At 42.5% G+C, this 18,029-nt stretch overlaps 1 protein-coding gene across 2 annotated transcripts in view; it reads right to left on the bottom strand.

Annotated features, from left to right (window-relative positions):
* Positions 1-18,029, bottom strand: part of Tdrd9 (tudor domain containing 9) — an 82,236-nt gene that overhangs the window by 52,524 nt on the left and 11,683 nt on the right. For both annotated transcript variants that reach the window (XM_090344932.1, XM_090344933.1), the window contains exons 3-7: positions 14,622-14,719; positions 12,713-12,934; positions 10,319-10,441; positions 4,662-4,742; positions 829-993 (exon numbers count right to left, since the gene is read on the bottom strand). In XM_090344932.1, coding sequence (XP_090201058.1) covers positions 829-993; positions 4,662-4,742; positions 10,319-10,441; positions 12,713-12,934; positions 14,622-14,719 — 689 coding nt within the window. The remainder of the gene's footprint in view (positions 1-828; positions 994-4,661; positions 4,743-10,318; positions 10,442-12,712; positions 12,935-14,621; positions 14,720-18,029) is intronic.

Genomic DNA, 18,029 nt, shown 5'->3' with positions numbered 1-18,029 from the left:
GAATCTCAAGTGGCAGAGTGCTAGCCTTGAGCAAAAAGTATTCAATGACAGTGCCCAGACCCTGAGTTCAAGCCCCAGGACTGGCAAAAAAAAAAAAAGTTATTCAAAATAAAATAATCTCCCATCCCCAAGTGAATCTGTAGTTGTGTACTAATCAAAATCAAATACCTGGGCCAGAGTTTGATCTACTGGTAGAGTGCTTGCCTAGCATGCACGAAGACCCAGGTTCAATTCCTCGGTACCATATATGTAGAAAAAAGCCAGGACTGATGCTGTGGCTCAAGCAGTAGAGCTCTAGCCTCGAGAAAGTCCAAGGACAGTGCTCAAGTCCTGAGCCCAAGTCCAGGACTGGCAAAGAAAAAAAAATCAAATACCTAACTTTTCAATATCAGCAATGTGTAAAACCAGTCCCAATAATTTCCACAAGGATGTATTTACATGGTCAGTTCATAACAAATTCAGAAATTTCCTTCCTTTATTCTTCAACCCTCTTCCCTCTGGTTTCTTTTTTTTTTTTTTTGCTAGTCCTGGGCTTGAGCTCAGGGCCTGAGCACTGTCCTTGGACTTTCTCAAGGCTAGAGCTCTACCACTTGAGACTCAGCACTACTTCTGGCTTTTTTTCTATGTATGTGGTACCGAGGAATCGAACCGGGGTCTTCATGCATGCTAGGCAAGCACTTTAACCACTAGGCCAAACTCCCGGCCCCCCTCTGGTTTCTTTCCCTCATTTTATGTTCTAAGAGGTACCTGCAAGCTCAAATGCTGAATACAGGTGTGATCAAATAACAAAGTCCACTACTGTAAAAGAAACGAGGCATTCCCACATACTCCACTATGATAGATGTGGTCCAAATCATTGAGGTAATATTCTTCTATCGCATGGGGCTTGCCTTCCACCTCAAAAACATAAGCAGGGTTCATCTTGTTCTGAACAGGAACAGCAAAGTAGTCTGCAAACTCCTTGCAGTTGATGGTAGCAGACATGAGGACAACCTATGGACAAAAAAGGCCATCCAAATATGTAAACAATGTGAAATGAAAAAGTGAAAACTCAAGTCTTATCTTCTGCTTCAATCTTGTACTTAATTACTTCTCAGATTGTAAATAAAACTGTCTTGACTTAATACAAATTACTGTAGTTTAAGGAGTACTCTGATAAATACATATTTACTAATCCTCTCAAATAAGAAGTCACATATCACTAAGAAACCTAAATTATCATCACCACTATTAATGGAAAATTTTGCATCAGGCGTGTGTGTGTGTGTGTATGTGTGTGTGCATGACTGTTCCTGAGCTTTTTTTTTTTTTGCTCAACGCTATCTTCAAAAACTTGAGCCACAGCTCCACTTCAGGCGTTTGAATAGTTTATTGGAGATGAGAGTCTCCAGATTATCTTGCCCAGGCTGGTTTTGAACCATGATCCTTTAAATCTCAATCTCTTCAATAGTTAGGATTACATGCGTGAGGCATGGGTGCCCAGCAGATATGATTTTAGGTCACTAATATTAAGTTAGATATTATTAAGCAGGCATTATTTTAGGTTATTATTATGAAGCCATCAGGTGTGTGCCAGAAAAATAAGGAAAAGACCTTCAAATAATAGTTGTGAAACAGCCTGAGGAACCATCCCAGACTGCAGTATGAGGTAACAGAGACTCAACTACAATTTTCAGTTTTGTCAAAAAAAAAGACCACTTCTTTAGGGAAGTAACTGGACAGGCCAGGAGTAGCAGCCACCACATACAGCACAGGACACGCACAGAGAAGTGGTAGCCATCTGGAGAACGCCCTTCCCCAGGGTCCACAAGCTGAGTGGACACACAGCTCCCAGGCTGGAAGCTGAGACTCTGTGGAGTCTGTCCGCTAGAAGTCCCTCAGTGAAAACCTTAGCAGAAAGGCAAGACCTTATCAGTCACATCAGTGCATGTTTTCCTTTGGTGTTAGATACAATGATAAACATACTAAGAAGACCTCTTTTTTTTTTCCAGTCCTGGGCTTGAACTCAGGGCCTGAGCACTGTCCTTGGACTTTCTCAAGGCTAGAGCTCTACCACTTGAGCCTCAGCACCACTTCTGGCTTTTTCTATGTATGTGGTACCAAGGAATTGAACCTGGGTCTTTGTGCATGCTAGGCAGGCACTCTACCACTAGGCCAAACTCCCGGCCCCAGCAGAACTCATTTTGAGAGGAAATGTCCAAGGTTGCAATCTCCTCAGCAGTCATTGGGGTGCAGAAGTGGCCCTCCAGGGAATACTCAATCACAGAGTGGGATGCCTAACATTATCTAAGAAATTGCAGGCCAGCTGGCTCTCAATTCGTGGAATGTGGCATGCACATAAGCCAAAGCTGGCCTGGACTCAGTACCATCTTAGCTTCCCCATAGAGAGAAGGTGGCAAGGCACCATTCAGTCAGGGGAAGCCTGAATTGGAGAGAGTCAGAGCAAGGAATCCAGAGACTTAAAGTATCCTTGTTCTTGCATCTAAATCTTCCCTCAGTGTTCTTGTAAAAATAGAAATAAGGGACGAGAGTTTGGCTTAGTGGTAGAGTGCTTGCCTAACATGCATGAAGACCTGGGTTCAATTCCTCAGTACCACATATACAGAAAAAAAGCTAGAAGTGATGGGTGGGGGTGGGGGGAGGGAAATGGGGACCAAGACATGAGAAAGGGTATCAATGTATGTGAATTAATGCACCTTCTATCTGGTGAATACGATGTAACCCTTCTATTAATTACAATAAAAAATGTATGAAAAAAAAGCTAGAAGTGGTGCTGAGGCTCAAGTGGAAGAGCTCTAGCCTTGAGAAAGTCCAAGGACAGTTCCAGGCCCTGACTAGCAAAAGAATAAAAAAGCAAAACAAAACAAAAAATAAAATAAGCTGAGCACCAAAGCTCCCACCCATAATTTTATGACATTATTCAGGAAACTGAAATCTAGAATCTCAGTTTGAAGCCAGCCCAGGCAGACAACTTCAAGAAACATACTTACATACATGTATTTTTTTTTTCTTGTCAGTCATGGGGCTTGAACTCTAGGCCTGGGCGCTGTCCCTGAGCTCTTCAGCTCAAGGCTACCGCTCTACCCCTTGAGCCACAGCCCCACTTCTGGTGTTCTAGTGGTTAATTGGAGATAAGAGTCTCGTGGGCGGCCGGGAGTTTGGCCTAGTGGTTAAAGTGCTTGCCTAGCATGCACAAAGACCCGGGTTCAATTCCTCGGTACCACATACATAGAAAAAAGCCGGAAGTGGTGCTGAGGCTCAAGTGGTAGAGCTCTAGCCTTGAGAAAGTCCAAGGACAGCGCTCAGGCCCTGAGCTCAAGCCCAGGACTGGCAAAAAAAAAAAAAAAAAAAAAAAAAAAGAGTCTCGTGGGCTTTAGTGCCCAGGCTGGCTCTGAACTGCGGTCCTCGGATCTCAGCCTCCTGAGCAGCCGCTATTCATCTCCAATTGACAAGCAAAAGGCCAGAACTGAGGCATGGGGCTCAAGTGATAGAACACTAGGTAAGAACACAAAACTCAGGTAAAGAGCCTAAGGCACTGAGTTCAAACCCCAGGACTGGACAAAAGAGAGGGGGAAAGTGGGGGAGGGAGAGGACAAGAAGAGAGGAGAGAGTAGAAAGAGTAGAGGCAGAGGGAGGGAAGCAGGGAGGGAAGGAGAGAAAGAGAGAGATGAGGGAGGGAGGGGAGAAAAAGAGGGAGAAAGGAAGGGAGAGAGGGAGGGAGGGACAGGAAAGAGAAAACTGGAAGGAGAGCTGTGGTTTAAATGGTAGAGTGCTAGCCTTGAGCCAAAAATATTCAGCCCTGAGTTCAGGCTCCAGGACCTGCACTCAAGAAAAATAGAAAAGTCCCAATATGCTGAAGCCTTCAGTACCATCTTTATATTAAGACTGCCAAATCGGAATAAAAGTCCATTCTCTCATTCCCCTAGAAAGGTACTATAGACACCTAGGGTGGCAAAACAGCCACGACTGCAAAGGTCAGGCTATATTCCTTCAGCCAGTGCCTGAGGCTCCTTTATCAATTCCACACTGTAATGGATGCATATCCCAAGTAAACTGCTACCAAGCTGCTTCCCAAAGACCTCTGCTTAGCTTAGCTAGATTGAGAATAATGTACACTTAAAACTGTTTCAGTTATGTGAATTATTCTGAACACTTCTCAATTTTGACTTAGTTGATGCTTTCTTGTTTTACTTTTTGTTCAAATAAAAGATATTTATCATTCCCATAACTTCCCCACAAAGCAGTGTGCCAAGACCCTGTATGTCATTAGAGTCAGCTTACATCATTTTCAGCAACCTAAAGTTAGAATTCAAATCAACATAGTAACCAGAAAGTATTTTATACAGTGATCACTGGAGAATGTTCCCAGGTCTACTTGCTAGTAAGACCTGAAGTAATAATGCCTGATACAAATGTTAAGAGACTTATCTGTTAAAACAGGAAGAGACAAGTCAGGTGGGATGGTTCACAACAAGTGCTAGGATTCTAGCACTTGAGAGGATGAGACAAGAAGATCACAACTTTGAGGACAGCCTAGACTGGCAATACCTCAGTGAGACCTTATCTTAGAAAAACGAAAAAAGAAAAAATATACAGAGAAACAAAATTAAACAATGCACATTAACTCTAAATATTTTTGTTACTTATGAAATCAAATTTACCTTGACAAAACGTGAATTTGTTCTTAGAAGTTTACGGACTACCAAGAGCAGGAAATCCATTTCTTCAGTTCGTTCATGGACCTAACAAAATAAAAATAGGTTTTAATGTTTTTTTTTTAAATGGAGGTACATCTGACAAATGCTTAATATCCAGTATCTACAGGGAACTCAAGAAACTAATTCCCCCCAAACCCAATAAACCATTCATTAAATGGGCAAGGGAACTAAAGAGAGACCTATCCGAAGAAGAGATAAAAATGGCAGAAAAGCATATGAGAAAATGTTCATCATCCATGGTCATAAAGGAAATGCAAATAAAAACAACCCTAAGATACCATCTTACCCCAATAAGAATGGCCAAGATTTTGAACTCAGACAACGACAAATGCTGGCGGGGTTGTGGAGAAAAAGGAACCCTACTACACTGCTGGTGGGAATGCACACTAGTTCAGCCACTCTGGAAAGCAGTGTGGAGGTGCCTTAAAGAACTGAAAATAGACCTTCCCTATGATCCCGCCATACCACTCCTGGGCATCCATCCTGAACAGCATGACCCAAGATATGATAAGGACACCTGCTCAGCTATGTTCATCTCTGCACTATACACAATAGCCAGGCGATGGAAACAATCCAGATGCCCTCCTGCAGATGAATGGATACAGAAAATGTGGTATATATACACAATGGAATTCTACATAGCCAACATAAAATAATGGCATTCACAGGGAAATGGATGAGTCTAGAGCGAATCCTGTTGAGTGAGACAAGTCAAGACCTAAGGAACAAAAGGCGCATGGTATCCTTAATATGTGGCTATTAAATCCAAAGAGTACAAGAGAGAGGACTCAATAACTGCATACCCAAAGCTATGGACATGGTAATGGAAATATAAACAAAACTATATAGACATAAAAACCTATGACTCTATAGACATAATGTTTTATTTCTTAAATTAATGTTTTTCTATGACATACAAACCCTTAGCCTAATTTTGATTAAGTTCTAAATTCTAAGTCCCAGTGATTGTAAATAGAGATTCCCTCCTTGAACACTTGTTTGTTAAACTTGTCATTTAAAATATGATGTAAAAATCAACATTAATAAATTCTTTAAAAAAATGTACAAAGAAACCAAAAAAAATGAACTGATTATTTGTCTTAGATAACTGTAGACCCCCTGCACATCACCTATACTATAAAATTTAAAAATTAAAAAAATGGGAGGGCAGAAACAGCCCAGATGTTCCACTACAGATGACTGGATATAAAAAATGTGGTACATATATACAATAGAATTCTATATAGTCACCAGACAAGGTAAAATAATGGCATTAGCTGGGAAGTAAATGTAGAGCAGATCATGTTGAGTGAGATAAGCCAAGACCAAAGAAACAAAAGACGCATGGTCTCCTTGATATGTGGGTATTAGATCCAAACAATACAAGAGTGATGACTCAGTACTCAAGTACTCCAGGTCATTGACATGAATTTGGAGTTATAAATATATCTATATAGCCATATAAGTCTATGATAGAATATATATTCTATAGACATATATTGATATATAGATCAATATGTATTCAGACTCAGATGAATTTTAATTATGTTCTTAAGGTTATATGCCAGCTATTGCATATAGAGATTTTTCCTTGAATACTTGTTTATAGAACATGACATTTTATATATGACGTATAAACTCAGTGTTAATAAAAACTTTTAATAATAAAAAAGTAAAAAAAAAAAAGGGGGGGTACCTGCTAGCTTATAGCTATAATCCTAGCTACTCAGGAAGTTGAGATCTGAGAATCATGGTTCAAAGCCAGCCCAGGAACAAAAGACCATGACACTTTTTTTTTTTTTTTGCCAGTCCTGAGCACTGTCCTTGGGCTTTTTCCTCAAGGCTAACACTCTGCCACTTGAGCCACAGTACCATTTCTAGCCTTTTCTATGTATGTGGTACTGAGGAATCAAACCCAGGTCTTGGTGCATGCAAGGCAAGCACTCTACCACTAGGCCAAACTCCCAGCCAGACCGTAAGACTCTTATCTCAAATTAATCACTAGAAAACAGAGAGTGGGGCTGTGGTTCAAGGGGTAGGGTGACAGCCTTGAACTGCAGAGCTCAGGAACAATACCCAGGCCCAGGAGTAGGGCAGTAGCCTTGAGCTGAAGAGCTCAGGGACAGCACCCAGCTCAGAGTCCAAGCCCCACAACCCACAAAAAAAAAGGAGGGCACCTTATGAGATATCAAGTAATCATGCATTGAGTGGGAAAGGGGATTTTATACACCATGGGAGACTGGGAGCTTAACCAGTCCTCTCTGCCCTATGCAGCTTTTCAGGGGTTAAGAAGAAGCAATCACATCCATCCACCAGCCACATGTACCATCAACGCTTCTCTATCTGGGAGGATCAAGGTGGGCTTTGCTGGCTTTGCCAACTTTAGTTCAACAGCACCTGCTTAGGGCCCTAGGAATAACGAAGAATCGCCTCATCCCTGCAAAGGGCCTGTGGGCCAAACCCTTTCTGCCATGGTCTAATGACTTACGGTTATTCTAAGCAAAAGCAGAAATGAAAACGTGCCAGTCTAATGCCAATATGTTCCATGATATACGAAACTGAAATTCACAGGTAGGCAGGAAATGGCCCTGGGAAAGGTGGGCTGCTTAAAAGCAGGTGACCCAGAGCATAGAAAACAGATGAGGTCAACAGGCAGAACCTCAACAGCACTGCACAGAAATATGCACAGGGAAATGAGATGGAGTTACAGCCTAAGGCATCCACGCATCTAGGCTGTGCAAGCTTCCCTACTGCAATAGCCAAGGGACCCAGTTACTCCGTGCTTGGCTAGGAGTGCTCACTACACAAGGGGCAATACACTGGTGGCTCACGCCTGTAATCCAAGCTACTCTAGAAGCTGATCTGAGGATCACAATTCAAAGCCAGACAAGGCAGGAAAGTTACTAAGACTCATCTCCAATTAACCACCAAAAGGCCGTAAGTTGAACAGTGGCTTAAGTGTCAGAGTGCTAGCCTGAGCTCAGAGACAGAGCCCAGGCCCTGTTCCAGCCCCAGTTGCAGCACATACATACACAAATACTCTATCTTGAGAACCACCCTGCCAAGTGAAGCGACAGCCATATGTTTACAGGATAAAGCCCTCTCCCCAGGGACAAGACCTGTGTTGCACCACAGTGCTAGATGAATGCAGTCAGCCATACTTCTACTAAGCAGGTATGCCCAGCGTTATATAGAGAAAACCAGAGATAAGGAGCTGAAAGTATTTGGTATTCATGCATAATGGAGAGAAAGCCTCACAGACCACCAGGAAAGTGCATTCCTACCCCAACACATCACCAGCTCCTGGAACCTCCTCAATACAAGCCGCCCTCCAACTCCCTGAGAAAGGAAATCAGGTGATCTCCCATTGAGTTTAACACCCATATGTCAGGCACCAGTGGTGCACTCCTCCTATAATCCCAGCTACTCAGGAGGCTGAGATCTGAGAACTGAGGCTCAAAGACAGCCCAAATCCTCTTCCTGGAGACGCCCGTCTCCAAACAACCAGCAGAAAGCTCGAAGTGGAGATGTGTCTCAGATGGTAGGATGCTGGCCATGAGTTAAAAAGCTCAACAAGATATTGCAGATGAATAGATACAAAACAATGTGGTGCATACATATATATATATATATATATGCACAATGGAATTCTACATAGTCAACAGACAAGATAAAAATAATGGCATTTGCAGGGAAGTGGATGAATCTAAAGCAAAACATGTTGAGTGAGGCCGGGAGTTTGGCCTAGTGGTAGAGTGCTTGCCTAGCATGCACAAAGACCCAGGTTCGATTCCTTGGTACCACATACATAGAAAAAACTGGAAGTGGTGCTGAGGCTCAAGTGGTAGAGCTCTGGCCTTGAGAAAGTCCAAGGACAGTGCTCAGGCCCTGAGTTCAAGCCCAGGACTGGCAAAAAAAAAAAAAAACACATGTTGAGTGAGACAAGTCAAGACCTAAGGAACAAAAGGCACATGGTATCCTTAATATGTGGCTATTCGATCCAAACAGTACAAGAGTGAGGACTCAATATTTGCATACCCAATGCTATGAACATGGTATTGGAAATATAAACACAAGTACATAGACATAATGTTTTATTATAGAGATTAATATGTATCTATGACATTCAAACCTTCAGCCTAATTTCAATTATGCTCTAAAATCTTAGTGCCGGTGATGGTATATAGAGACTCCCTTCTTGAATACTTGTTTGTTAAACACGCTATTTGAAATACGATATAAAAATCAATGTTAATAAATTCTTTAATAAAAAAAGGGAAAAAAAGCTCAACAAGAGCTCCAAGCCCTGAGTTCAAATTCCAGCAACAGCACACACACACATATACATACACATACACATACACACACACACACACATTTAACAGTTGCTTCTCTTCTGAATTTACACTCTTCTCATCCCTGGGGCTACCCCTTCCTGCTCTTCTGCCCACAGAGCTATCAGTTTCCTCCCTACCTCCTGCCTTTTCCACACCATGGCAGATACCAGTTTCCCTAGGTGGGAAGGCAGGGGCCAAGAGTGGAAGCTAGTCCTGGACTGTTCTTACAGGCATCTGACAAGGCATCTCTTTCACATCAGTTACAAAAAAGTTCATTGAATATATAACCCAGGTTCAATTCCTCGGTACCACATACACAGAAAAAAGCTAGAAGTGGTGCTGTGGCTCAAATGGTAGAGCACTAGCCTTGAGAAAGGCCAAGGGCAGTGCCCAGGCCCTGAGTTCAGTCCCCAGGACTGGAAAAAAAAAAACTCAAATGTTATCATTCCACTTTAAGTTTACTTACTATCTTCAATTTGGGGGCATATATTTCTTTGTACATTCAAATTATTCCAAAGGGCATGGAATAGTGCTGTGTACAAATCTAAAACTTCAGGAATAGCCCACCCCTCATCTCCAGGTGCTCTTCAGGAGGAGGAGGAAGAGGAGGAGGAGGAGGAGGAGGAGGAGGAGGAGGAGGAGGAGGAGGAGGAGGAAGGGGAAGGGGAAAGGGAAGACGACACAAATGTTTTATTCTATTTTTCCCCTTTGGTGCTGGGAATGGAATCCAAAGTCCTATACACACTAAGTTCAACCACTGGGCTAAAATGCCCTCAGTACTATTTGTTAAAAGTTACTGTTGTCCTTCCTTATTGGACAAAAAGTTCCCACGACTGTCTCTAAACTTACACAATAAAGTCTTGCAGCTCTCCAACTGTGAGTAGCACCCTCCAACCAGGACTGATACTACTCACCTGCTAGAGGCTGGACAGACTGCCATCTAAGCACAACCACTCCCCTGTGCCAGGAGACAGGCCAGCAACATCTCAGACAGCCTATAATCAAGTGAGGGAACCAGCTACAATAAAACCTCAGAAAAGCAGGGGCCAGGTGCAATCTGGGGCTTCAGCCTGCTTGCTGATCAAAACTTGCTATAAACAAACCATTGTTTTCCATGCCATATTTCACCCAAATCACAGGAAAAGCAAACAATAAAGGAAGAACACTCACTTTCACAATTGGAGAAAGCAGATGTAGACCCAGAGTATTTGATGACCTGTTTTTTGGTACTTGTGAAAACTGACACTGGAAATAAGTACTCACTTCATCAATGAAGATGTGTGTAAACTCCATCAAGCTCTTAGCGCTAACAATCTTCTGAAGCAGGACCCCAGTAGTCATGTAAATTAACCTGGTGTCTTCTGTGGCTATTTTCTCTAGCCCTACCTAGGGAGGCAACAGAAAAAACAGCAAGTGCTCCAGCTTAAATGGTTCCCTTTTACCTATCAAAACAGGATATGCAAGCCAGGGGCAGTGGCTCACACCTGTAATCCTAGCCACTCAGGAGGCTGAGATCGGAGGATCACAGTTCAGACACCGGGGCACAAAAGAACGTGAGACTCTTATCTCCAATTAACCACCAGAAAACCAGAAGTGGCGCTGTGGCTCAAGAGGTAAGTGCAGTAATCCTGAGTTGAAGCGCTCAAGGACAGTGAGAAGACCAGAGTTCAAGCTCCATGATCCACCAAAAAAAGAGGATATGCCCATTTTATAAGGGAGATAAGAAAGGGAGAGTAACAAAAATTGTAGCCAGGTGCTGAGGGCACACACCTACACCCATATTACCAGCTACTCAGGAAGCCAAGATCTGAGGATCACAGTTCAAAGCTAGCCCTGGCAGCAAAGTCTGTGCGATTCTTATTGCATCATAAAACCAGAAGTGAGGCTGGGAGTTTGGCCTAGTGGGTACAGTGCTTGCCCAGCATGCATGAAGACCTAGGTTTTATTGCCTGATACCACATACATAGAAAAAAGCCAGAAATGGTGCTAAGGCTCAAGTGGTAGAGTTCTAACCTTGAGAAAGTCCAAGGACAGTGCTCAGGCCCTGAACTCAAGTCAGGACTGGCCAAAAAAAAACCAGAAATGGAGCTATGGTTCAAAGTGGTAGAGTGCTAACTTTAAGCAAAAGAGCTTAGAATCTGAAGCTCCACAATCAAAAAAAAAAAACATTTATTGCATTTCAGAACATATATAGGGTCAAATGAAAAGTCAAATTACCAAGTAGATTATTAAAAATTATTTTCTAGGTGGTCACATTTTCATATTACAACAACTATGGGTAAAGACAACTTCCAGAATATGAATGATTACAAGACAAAATTATAAAAGCCACAAGTCTGAGAATTTTCATTTCCTTTTTAGTCAACTGAGAAAGAAATTTAAAAGTTCTTTCTTTCTTTCCTTCCTTCTTTTTTTGCCAGTCCTGGGCTCGAGCTCAGCACCTGAGCACTGTCCTTGGGCTTTCTCAAGGCTAGAGCTCTACCACTTGAGCCACAGCACCACTTCTGGCTTTTTTCTATGTATGTGGTACCAAGGAATAGAACCTGGGTCTTTGTGCATGCTAGGCAAGCGCTCTACCACCAGGCCAAACTCCTAGCCCTATTTAGTTATTTTCAAGAAATTTAAGTTTTGGGGTTTTCTGTTTTCTCTTTTTGTTGTTGTTGTTTGTTTTGTGGTACCTGAACTTTCACTTGTTGTGTGTGTGTGTGTGTGTTGGTCCTGGAGTTTGAACTCAGGGCATGAGCACTATCTCTGAGCTTCTTTACTCAAGGCTAGCACTCTACCACATGAGCTACAGCTCCACTTTGGCCCCAATAGGGGCTTAACCGGAGAAAAGAGTCTCACAGACCTGCCTGCCACACTGCCTTTGCACTGCAATCCTCAGATCTCAGCCCCTGTGTAGCTAGAATTACAGGCATGAGCTCTGTTTACCCTTCCTGCCGCCACTGGGATGACAGGTGTAAACCACACTATTCTACCTCCTCCTCAGGCCGCCTTGAACCAAGATCTTCCCATCTCCCAAGCAGCCACTACCACAGGCATGAGTGACAAATACCTACTTGTTTCACTATATTTTTTTGTGGTGGTGGCACTTGAACTCTGGACCTGGGCGTTGTCCCTCAGCTCTTCAGCTCAAGGACCCCACACTACCCCTTGAGTCACAGCACCACTTCTGGTTTTCTGGAGGTTAACTGGAGATAAGAGTCTCATAGACGTTAGTGCCCAGGCTGACTTTGAACTGAGACCCTCAGATCTCAGCCTCCTGAGTAGCTAAGTAAATGGAAATAGTCATTCTAACATCAACTTACATAGAATATAAAACTAAAAAGGAAAGAAAAATAAGATTCTGTCACTGTTTTTGATTTCTGTGCCCTTTATCATATACATAAGTTTATCTGTTTTGGGGAGTGGAAGGGAAATCACAGAAATGGCGGGAGAAAGGGTGAACCAATTCAACAGTAATAATCACTGGATACTACGTGAGACATAAACTTTACAACTTGGGGAGTAAGGATTTTGGAAGGGAGAAACGAGGGAGAAAATGAGGGAGGGGGTAACTGTTCAAAAAGAACGACTTATTCCCTTATTTATATAGCTGTGACCCCTCTGAACATCACCCTTAATTTCAAGTCCGGGAGCCTTCTCTCCGTGTCTCACCTGATAACCCACCAAGCCACCCAGAGTCCAGCAGCGCTCTTTACTGATCCAGCGGGCAATGCTGCTGGCCCCGATCTTCCGAGGCTGTGTCACCACAATGTTGCAGTAGGCAGAGCGCTGAATGTAATGGTCCAGGACATATTGAGGCAGCTGAGTACTCTTACCACTTCCTGTGGCACCATGTATAATTACCACAGAATTGCTTTCTATCAAAGAAATAACCTGGGATTTTAAAAGAAACACATATTTCAAAAGTAGGACAAAATGACAGCACATAAAATACTATCAACATGAAGACTTTTAGGGACTTTTTTCCCTTTAGTTACTAATTAGCCATCTAAATGTCACAAGAGGACAAGAGGGTTCACATGGCTCTGGTGGTAACAGGCTTGAAAGTAGGGATCCATGCTGGTTCAGCTAGCACTTTACCACTTGAGCCATGCACTCCAGCATTGCCAAAATCTGCTGGTTATTTTGGAGATGCAGTATGTCTGACTTGTCTGCCCAGAGTGACTTCAAACCACAATCCTCCAGATAGCACATCCCTAGGATTACAGACATGAGCCACTGGCACCATAACTCTTCATAGCTATTAAAGCCAAGCCAAGGTAGTAGTACTTCTATAGGTCTCAATTTTCTCCTATCAAAATAAAATTACCAAGCTAGGCACTGGTGGCTCACACCTATAATCCTAGCTACTTGGGAGGCTATGCTGGAATCCTGGTTCAAGGCCAGCCTAGGAGGGAAAAGTTTGTTAAGTCTTCTTTTCAGTGAAGAGCTGGACATAATGGCCAACACAATAATAGCTACTGGGAAGCCTAACACAGGTGAGCTATACCCAGGCATACCCCCGGGTAGGAAGTAAGATCCTATCTCAAAAATAATTAGCAAAGAGACCTAGCAGTTTGACCTAGTGGTATAGTGCTTGCCTAGCATGCACAAACAGCTGGGTTCAATTCCTCAGTACCACATACAAGAAAAAAAAATAATAATAATTAGCAAAGGGGTAGGACAGTAGCCTCAAGCTGAAGACTCAGGGACAGCACCCAAGCCCAGAGTTCAAGCCCCATGACCGACAAAAGAAATAGCAAAAATCAGAGTTAGAGGGGCCAGGAGTTTGGCCTAATGGTAGTGTGTTTGCTTAGCATACACTAAGACCTGGGTTCAATTCCTCGGTACCACATATACATAGAAAAAAACAGAAATGGTGCTATGGCTCAAGTGGTAGAGCTATAGCCTTGAGAAAACCCAAGGACAGTGCTTAGGCCCCAGAGTTCAAGGCCCAGGACTGGCAAAAAAAAAAAATCATAGCTTGAAGCTAAACAAGAACTCTTGCCACTGAACTATGCAACTATAAGGCCCTGAGTTCAAAACCCCAGTATCACCAGAAAAAGAAAACGCCAAAATGAATTTATATACATCTAAATAAAAATTTAAAATTTTATAATGAGCTGAAGAGCTCAGGGACAGCACCCAGGCCCAGAGTTCACGCCCCATAACCTACCAAAAGAAAAAAAAGTATACATTTGTACATAGTACCAAGGAATTGAACCCAGGTCTTCAAATATTAAGCCAAACTCCCAGCCCACACTCCCTTTTTAAGGAAATCTTGCAGTGGGTTTCTAAAGGAAGCAGTTCAGGCAGGTTTACTGATGGATATGCAGAGGCAGGAAAGGGCAGGTAATAAGTCCAATGCCCGGAGATGCACTTGCTGGGGTGGAAGCTACCACAGGTTAAAAGGAAAATCAGCAGTAGTCATCATACAGCATTCAGGCTAATCTCTGAGTCAGACACAAAGCCCTGTATTTCACGGCATGTTTGCATGGTAGCTTTCACGTTGTAAACCAATAGTACTAGGTTTCAGGCACTGATCCAAAGCAAAATTACATTATAGCAAAATTAAATTTACCTCTTCCTTACATCGATTTATAGGCAACTCAGGATATTTATAAGTTGTCTCTAGGATGCATGTCACATTGTTTAATTTAGCCAATGGCAGCCTTGGACCTGGATTGAAAGAAAACACATAAAACAGTATATCTTATCTGAAAGAAGACAAAATAAACAAGCCAATATTATATATGTGTATTGTGTGTACATACACACATTCAAATGCAACAACATCCTCTACAGACTTAGTGCACTAGCTGGTTCACTAGAAACTCCTAAGTCTACAACTAGTAATTCGATCAAGCAAACAGAGCTTCCTTCCTTCCATCACAACCACCAACAGTAGTGACGTGTGGTGCCTCCTAAGGCAACAAACCTATGAAACAGAACACTTGCCAACTGACTAAACGGGATTCCAATAGACGCCACTAACTTACTACATTGCATTCCTTGCTACTAAAAAAAAAGAACAATGATAATGAATCAAACACAACTTAACTTACAAACAACAGGTATGGTGAACAGGTTAACTATACTTTGCTAAAATAAAAAATACTAGAGCCGGGGGTAGGGGTTCACGCCTGCAATCTTAGCTACTCAGGAAACTGAGATCTGAGGATGGCTGCTCAAAACCAGCCCGGGCACTAAAGTCCATGAAACTCTGATCTCCAATTAACCACCAGAAAACCAGAAGCAGCCCTGTGGCTCAAGGGGTAGGGCGGTAGCCTTGAGCTGAAGAGCTCAGGGACAAAGCCCAGGCCCAGAGTTCAAGTCTCACAACCAACAACAACTAGAGAGAGTAACAGGAAATAAAGATAGCACATTATGTGAGTGCACAGCTCTAACCAAAAAAAAAAAAAAAAAACCCCGCTGTGTGTAATTAATAATACACTAATAAAAAAAAGTCAATTAAAACTATTTGGTATGGCATCTAAACAGTCCTACCTATCCAATGTCCTCTTGTAAATCCACACTGCTCTGACTACACTTCAAATCCTAAGGGGCCTCTTACCCCATGGGACAAACTGAGAAGGCATCAAAGTTCATGGGCTATGGTTTTCCCTAGAAAGCAAGTCTTACTCCCAAAGTAAAATAAACCTTAAACCTGCGGTCTCTCTCCCAACTCACCCCTCTTTCTGGGTATCCTTCTCCCACAGCACACCCCTCCTCTTTCCCCACCTTTCTTTTTATCCCAACAGTTCCTCTCTGCCACTGTCACATTTGATAAACAGTTTTTCTTTCATATCTAATCTATAAATATATAATTTAAGTGTGGCTATTTTTTTTTTGCCAATCCTGGGTCTGAGCTCAGGGCCTGAGCACTGTCCTTGGACTTTCTCACGGCTAGAGCTCTACCACTTGAGCTTCAGCACCACTTCTGGGTTTTTTTTTCTTCTATGTATGTGGTGCCAAGGAATTGAACCTGGGTCTTTGTGCATGCTAGGCAAGCACTCTACCACTAGGCCAAACTCCCGGCCCCGTGTGTGGCTATTTTTCTATACGATTTTTTTCTTTTGTAATGTTAAGGATCAAACCCTAGGCTTTGCATTCCAGCTCACTATTTTCCTGTGGGGTGTGTGTGTGTAGGTATGTGAGTATATGTGTGTGCATATATAAGTATGTGTTGTGTGTATGTATATATGGTGTGTAAATACATATATAGTGTGCATATGTATAGATGTTAAGCATGTGGTGTATATATATCGTGTATAGATATGTATATGTATACAGTGCAGGGGGACTGAGAATGTACCTAGGGCCTCCAACATCTAGAAAAGCAGTCTCGCACGGAGCTTACATCACAACCTCCTCTTCCTGTATCTGAACCGGGGTTCTTGTTCTCAATCTTATGAACAGAGGAGCCAGTTCTCTCATAACTTCAGTGGCACAAACACTCCTCGGTGGGAAAGCATCCCTCCTGAGGCTTTGTGGGCTCAGGGGAAGCTCCTGAAAAGTGCATTCTGGTCAGGCTTCCAGGCCTCTGCCCACATCTTACCTGGTAAGCTCACTGAGATGGAGACTTCACAGGACCGCACCTCACACTCTCCCACCCCTCAGCCTGCCCCCACAGGTAATATGCTTAGGCTTTGGAAGAACAAGCAGAAGAGAAGGCCCTATCCTGTCCTGGTAGTGGGGGCAGAAGCAGGGAGCAGCTTGGGACAGACTGGGAGTGAGAGGGAAGAACGATCTCCAAAAGGAGAAAGGACAACTTTTGAGGAAGACAGAAAAGGAGACAGGGCTGGAAACATGTGGTTTAGTGGCAGAGTATTTGCCTAGCATGAGGCCCTGGGTTTGATTCCTCAATACCACATAAAGAAAATAAAAAAGGCGATAGCTTTACCTTTTGGCTAAGGCACATCCAGCTCTGGTTCTCAGAGATGCTAAATGAACCCTGTTATTCTTGACAATATGAATGTGACTTACATGGTTTGATTATATACATTTTGAAGGTTGCTACTTAAGAAACAAATTTTACAGGAACTAAAATGTCAAAAGCCCTTACCGTACTGTCTAAAAGATAATCGTAATCCATGTGGTACAAAATGCCACCTGACATTTTGAGGTCACTGGCTGGAGCAGACCCTGCACAGAGCAAGCCCTGCCTCCATGTCCACTGCCCCAGGCTAGTTGGAAACCAAAGAGTAGAAATATTCACAATGTGTTGCTCTATCAGCTTTGTACCAACAACAAAGGAAAAGGAAAAACATCAAGGATAATTTAAGGCAAATTAATAAGCTACATACAGCAAAGTGAAGCCCAAGATAGCATAAAAATACCTCCATCTATTATTCTCATTTTTTCCATTATCTCTTTATCCTAGGTTATTAGCATTAAAAGATTTTATTTGAGCTAGGAAAAAATAGAAGTCATAAAAATAGCTAGTTCTCTTCCCTTGGCCACCCCAACATAACATCATCAACCAATTTTTTTTTAATTTCTGTAATTAAAAGTTCTAGATAGTATATTAGATTTGAATTAATGAGTAATATGCTAGCTCATATAGAGAACCTGACAGTATTTCTTATCTTAAAATGCATACAGAAAGTTGAATAGTTGCATTTCTAACTTAACCATAAAATTAAATACATAAAATAGATAATTACAGGTCTCTTTATCCAAGGCTGGGTGGTATTCTGCATGCAAAGCTACATACACTTCACTCCAAGGGAGAAGCATGTTGCCTTTTTCAATTCAGAAGAAAAGCGAAGGATGAAGAGTAGGGGGGAAAAGCCCACTAAAAAATATCCCAAACCAAAAGGGAGGCATTACTGTGGCATCTGCCACCACCCAGGGTAAGTTCTAAATTGCCAAGTGAAGGCACAAGAGCCAGGAGGAAGTCTCGGTCTGGAGTCAGGCTCTCACTGCTAGGAAAGACTCCACTTTTCAATGCTATTCAGCTACTATATGTATGAGATGATTTGCCTTT

Source organism: Megascapheus bottae, chromosome 14, assembly GCF_031878675.1.
Source record: "Megascapheus bottae isolate mThoBot1 chromosome 14, mThoBot2.hap1, whole genome shotgun sequence".
Lineage (NCBI taxonomy): Eukaryota > Metazoa > Chordata > Mammalia > Rodentia > Geomyidae > Megascapheus > Megascapheus bottae.
This window is presented reverse-complemented; position numbering and strand designations above follow the sequence as displayed.